Raw genomic sequence first — 3,765 nt, forward strand, 5'->3', positions numbered from 1 at the left:
AGGATGGAGAAATTGGCTGAGGAGATCATAGTAGAGATCCATTCAATCCATCTATTGCAGAAACCAAAGGCCCTTAGAACTTCTTTCAAATAATTCCAATTCAGACGGTCATAGGCTTTAGAGAGGTCAAGTTTAATCATCATACCTGCTTCCTTTTTGACTTTCAGAGAATGCACTACTTCTTGGGAGACCACCAGTCCATCCAGGATTTGCCGGCCTTCAACGAAACCTGTTTGTTCTGGGGAAATAATGCTAGATAAAATAGGCTTAAGTCTTTTTTCCATTAAAGTAGCTATTATCTTATATATAACATTACAAAGGGCAATGGGTCTAAAGCCCTGGGGAGTTTCAGACTTAGTTTCTTTAGGAATCAGAGATAAGAGGGTAGAGTTTAAACCTGTACTTACCTTCTAGTTTCTTCTTGATTCTTCCACCACTTCCAGTATGTCTTGGCCCAAGAAATCCCATCCTGCTTGATAGAATTCTGTTGTGAATCCATTAGGACCAGGGGCTTTATTCTTTTTCATTCCTTTTACTACCTCTTCTACTTCTTCCAAGGTGGCTGCCCTCATCAGAGCTAGGTTTTGGTCTCTAGTGACCCTACTTGGGATCTCTTTACAGATTCTTTCAGTAGCTTCTCCACGATCTACATTGGGTTCCGTGAGGAGATCTTTGAAATGATCCACCAAGACTTGTTCTATTTCCTCATGCTGTGTAACTCGTGTCCCTGCTTCGTCTTTTATAGAAAAGATTCTATTTCTCTACCTTCTCTGGACCATGGCTTGGTGGAAGAACTTTGTATTCCTCTCCCCTTCTCTTAACCAATTTACTCTCGATTTCTGCCTCCACAAGATCTCTTCTTGTTTCCGCCTTTCTTCCATTTGTCCTATCAAGATCCCTTCCTCTCTGGCTAGGTCAGCACTTCTTCCTGCTGTAATGATTTCTTGTTGGATTTGCTTCATCTTCTGTTCTAGGAGCTGCTGATCTTTGAGTATGTGTCTGAATTCCTCTTTATTCCATTTCTTAATGTTTCCTTTCAGTTCTTTTAGTTTCAACTGAAATGTCTGCATTCTGTTTCTTCCTTTCTGTTGACTTTGCTTCCACCATTCTTCTACTTTCTTCATGAAATTTTTATCCCTAAGCTAGAAGGCTTCGAACCTAAAGGGTTTTCTCTTGGGACTGGCTTTAATATCAAGTTCTGCTTTGATCGGCCAGTGGTCCGATCCCATTCCAGGAAGAATCGTTGCTTCAATGAAGATATCCCAATTTATAATATGTTCTGACATTAAGAATCTATCTAGTCTGGAAGCAATCTGGTGTCTACCTCCCCTTCTGTTGTTCCATGTATAGATCCCGTTTGTTGTCTGTATGTCTACTAGCCTTTGATCTGCTATCCAATCTCCGAAGGCTTCCATGTCTGCCTCTGTTCTTCTGAGTCCACCCTTTTTTTCCTTTATTGATTTTATCATATTGAAATCTCCTCCCACTATCCAAGGAGAGGTTGGATGCAAGGACCGCATAACTGCCAGGTTCTGAAGGAAAAACCTGTGATCCTTCTGTATATGGGGTCCATATACATTGGATAAGAGGATCCATTCTTGAGAACCTATAATTCTAAATCTTCCTGTGAGGATGCGAGGTATACTGATCCAGTCTTCAAATTGGACTTCCTCTGGGTTCCAGAGGATTGCTACTCCTCCTGCACTGCCTGCCGCATCTTGACCAATGATCTCGTAATGCGGCTTGAAATTGCTCATCACTTCTTTTAGTTTGCTTTCTCGTAATTTTGTTTCTTGGATTAGCATTATATTTGGTTTATCTCTTTTGAGTCTCTCTTTCAGATATCTTTGTTTTCCTTTACTGTTCAGCCCTCTGATATTCCAGGTTGTGATGATCATTTCAAGAGTTTGAGGGGTTGTTGGAAAACCTCCGACAATGGCACAACTCTTCCTGAATTCACCAACATGTCTCCCACCATTTGGATTGTCTCACTCATGGGTCTCCTTCCTCTTTTCCTTCCTCCCTTCCCTATGGTTCCTGTTTCTGTGTTTTGATTTCCTTGTGTTCCAAGTTGCTCTGGTTGCTTTGCTAACATTGTCCCTCATTTTTCTTTGTATTTTTGGAACATATCTTTATAGAGTTGTTTCTGGTCATCTGGTATGAACCGTTCATCCAGATGCTTCCATTCCTGTAAAAGTTTCCTCATGACCTGTTCCTCTTCTCCTTCTTGTTCCTGCTGAGGATCTATTTCCATTTGAATCTGTTCTTGAACCTAGTCTCCCCTCTCCTTCTCTTTTTCTAATTCCATACTATTTGGCTCTTTCTTTTCCTTTTTGTTTTCTTTCTAGATTTCCCCTATTTCATCTTCCCCTTCTTCACTTTCCGCTTCCATTTCTAATTCACGAAGAACCTCAAACTGGTTCTGGCTTTTCTGAGTGCTTTCTGGGTGAGAGGGGTTTAGTTTGGTTTTTCCTTTTTGGGGTCGTCTTCTTCTCAGTACTTCTGTGAACCCTCCCCTGTTTCCTTCGTTAGTCCTCCTCTCCTATTCCATACTTCCCTTTCCATCTCCCTGATCTGTTGGTGTATCAACTTCATTCATCGGGCAACATTTGAACAAATGGCCATACTCATGGCATCGTCTACATCTGAAAGGAATGTGTTCGTAATCAACTGGTTGTTGCCAGACCTCGTCATGATATTCTATTTCAACATGATCTGGCAGTGGTTCTGTGATATTCATGTAGACACAAATTCTGGCATAAGATGTATATCTGCCTCTCTTGGTGGTTTCTGCTACCTTCACAAAGGTCCCGATTGAGTTCCCAATTCCTTCTAAAATCTCTGGATCCCAGAACTCTATCGGGAGCCCAAATAGTCTGACCCAAACTGGTGCTGCTAGCATTTTTTCTTTTTCTGGATTATAGCATTCTTCCCATTGCCTCATGAAGAGCCCTGCATTGTTGAAGAAGTATGGACCCTCTTCAAAGATCCTCTCCTTATCCTCCAGGTTTGCAAATATTACTGTGAAAAACCTTTTGCCCCCAACTTAAGATCTATATGCCCTTTGGGCTTCCACCTCTGTTGTATCCACTTCATCAGATCTTTCTCAGACAGCCATGTTCCTACAAACTTGCAGATGAGTGCATGGTCTTTCATATATCCCCTGTACTCCTCCAATTTATTATTTGGAACAACAAACCTGGGTTTTTTTGTTGCCCGCGGTAGACATTTGTTCCCCGTCCTAGCTTTCCATACCACTCCCATTACCAGTGCGTCCTTGCTGTGATTCCCAGATCTGTCGTTTGCTCCATTTCGGCTTGATTCTCCTACAGTAATCGCCTTGTAGGAGGGGATCTCTCCCCCCCCCCCCACTCGCATCAGTCATTTTCCTCCCAGACTATCCTATTCTCAGATCCTTCTTCCCTTAGTTAATCTGTCGTTGTATTGGTCTGTGATTCAGCAGGTGGATACGAGATCCCCTGCACCCTGACCAGGAGCAGGTCCGCTCGGGGTCGTCTGATCCCAAACCCTAACCCTAATCTCCCATCGCCTTTCTCCTCACTCGCTCGATCCATATATATATATATATATATATATATATATATATATATATAATTTTGATAAATTAATTCATTTATTAATAAAATATTATTTATAATAATAGTAAGAAGAAATTAAAAGATCTAGTTGAGCTTTTGGATTTGCTTTGCAAATTCTACGGTTTCTTCTACATAGTCATCTATGCTTGGCTCTGCAAGAGGGGGC

General features: G+C 41.5%; 1 protein-coding gene across 1 annotated transcript; it reads right to left on the minus strand.

The window, feature by feature from the left end:
* Nucleotides 1-1,142: 1,142 nt before the first annotated feature.
* Nucleotides 1,143-1,757, minus strand: LOC149237008 (uncharacterized). Its single transcript, XM_089369113.1, has one exon. The coding sequence runs from the start codon at nt 1,755-1,757 to the stop codon at nt 1,143-1,145; it is 615 nt and encodes a 204-aa protein (XP_089225239.1).
* Between the last annotated feature and the right edge of the window lie 2,008 nt (nt 1,758-3,765).

Source organism: Pinus tabuliformis, chromosome 8, assembly GCF_031772625.1.
Source record: "Pinus tabuliformis cultivar Carrire ecotype Pingquan chromosome 8, CPIR1, whole genome shotgun sequence".
Taxonomy (NCBI): domain Eukaryota; kingdom Viridiplantae; phylum Streptophyta; class Pinopsida; order Pinales; family Pinaceae; genus Pinus; species Pinus tabuliformis.

Excerpts from the sequence above, each read along its gene's own strand:
- LOC149237008 (XM_089369113.1), bottom strand. The coding sequence starts at position 1,757 with ATGAGCAATTTCAAGCCGCATTACGAGATCATTGGTCAAGATGCGGCA.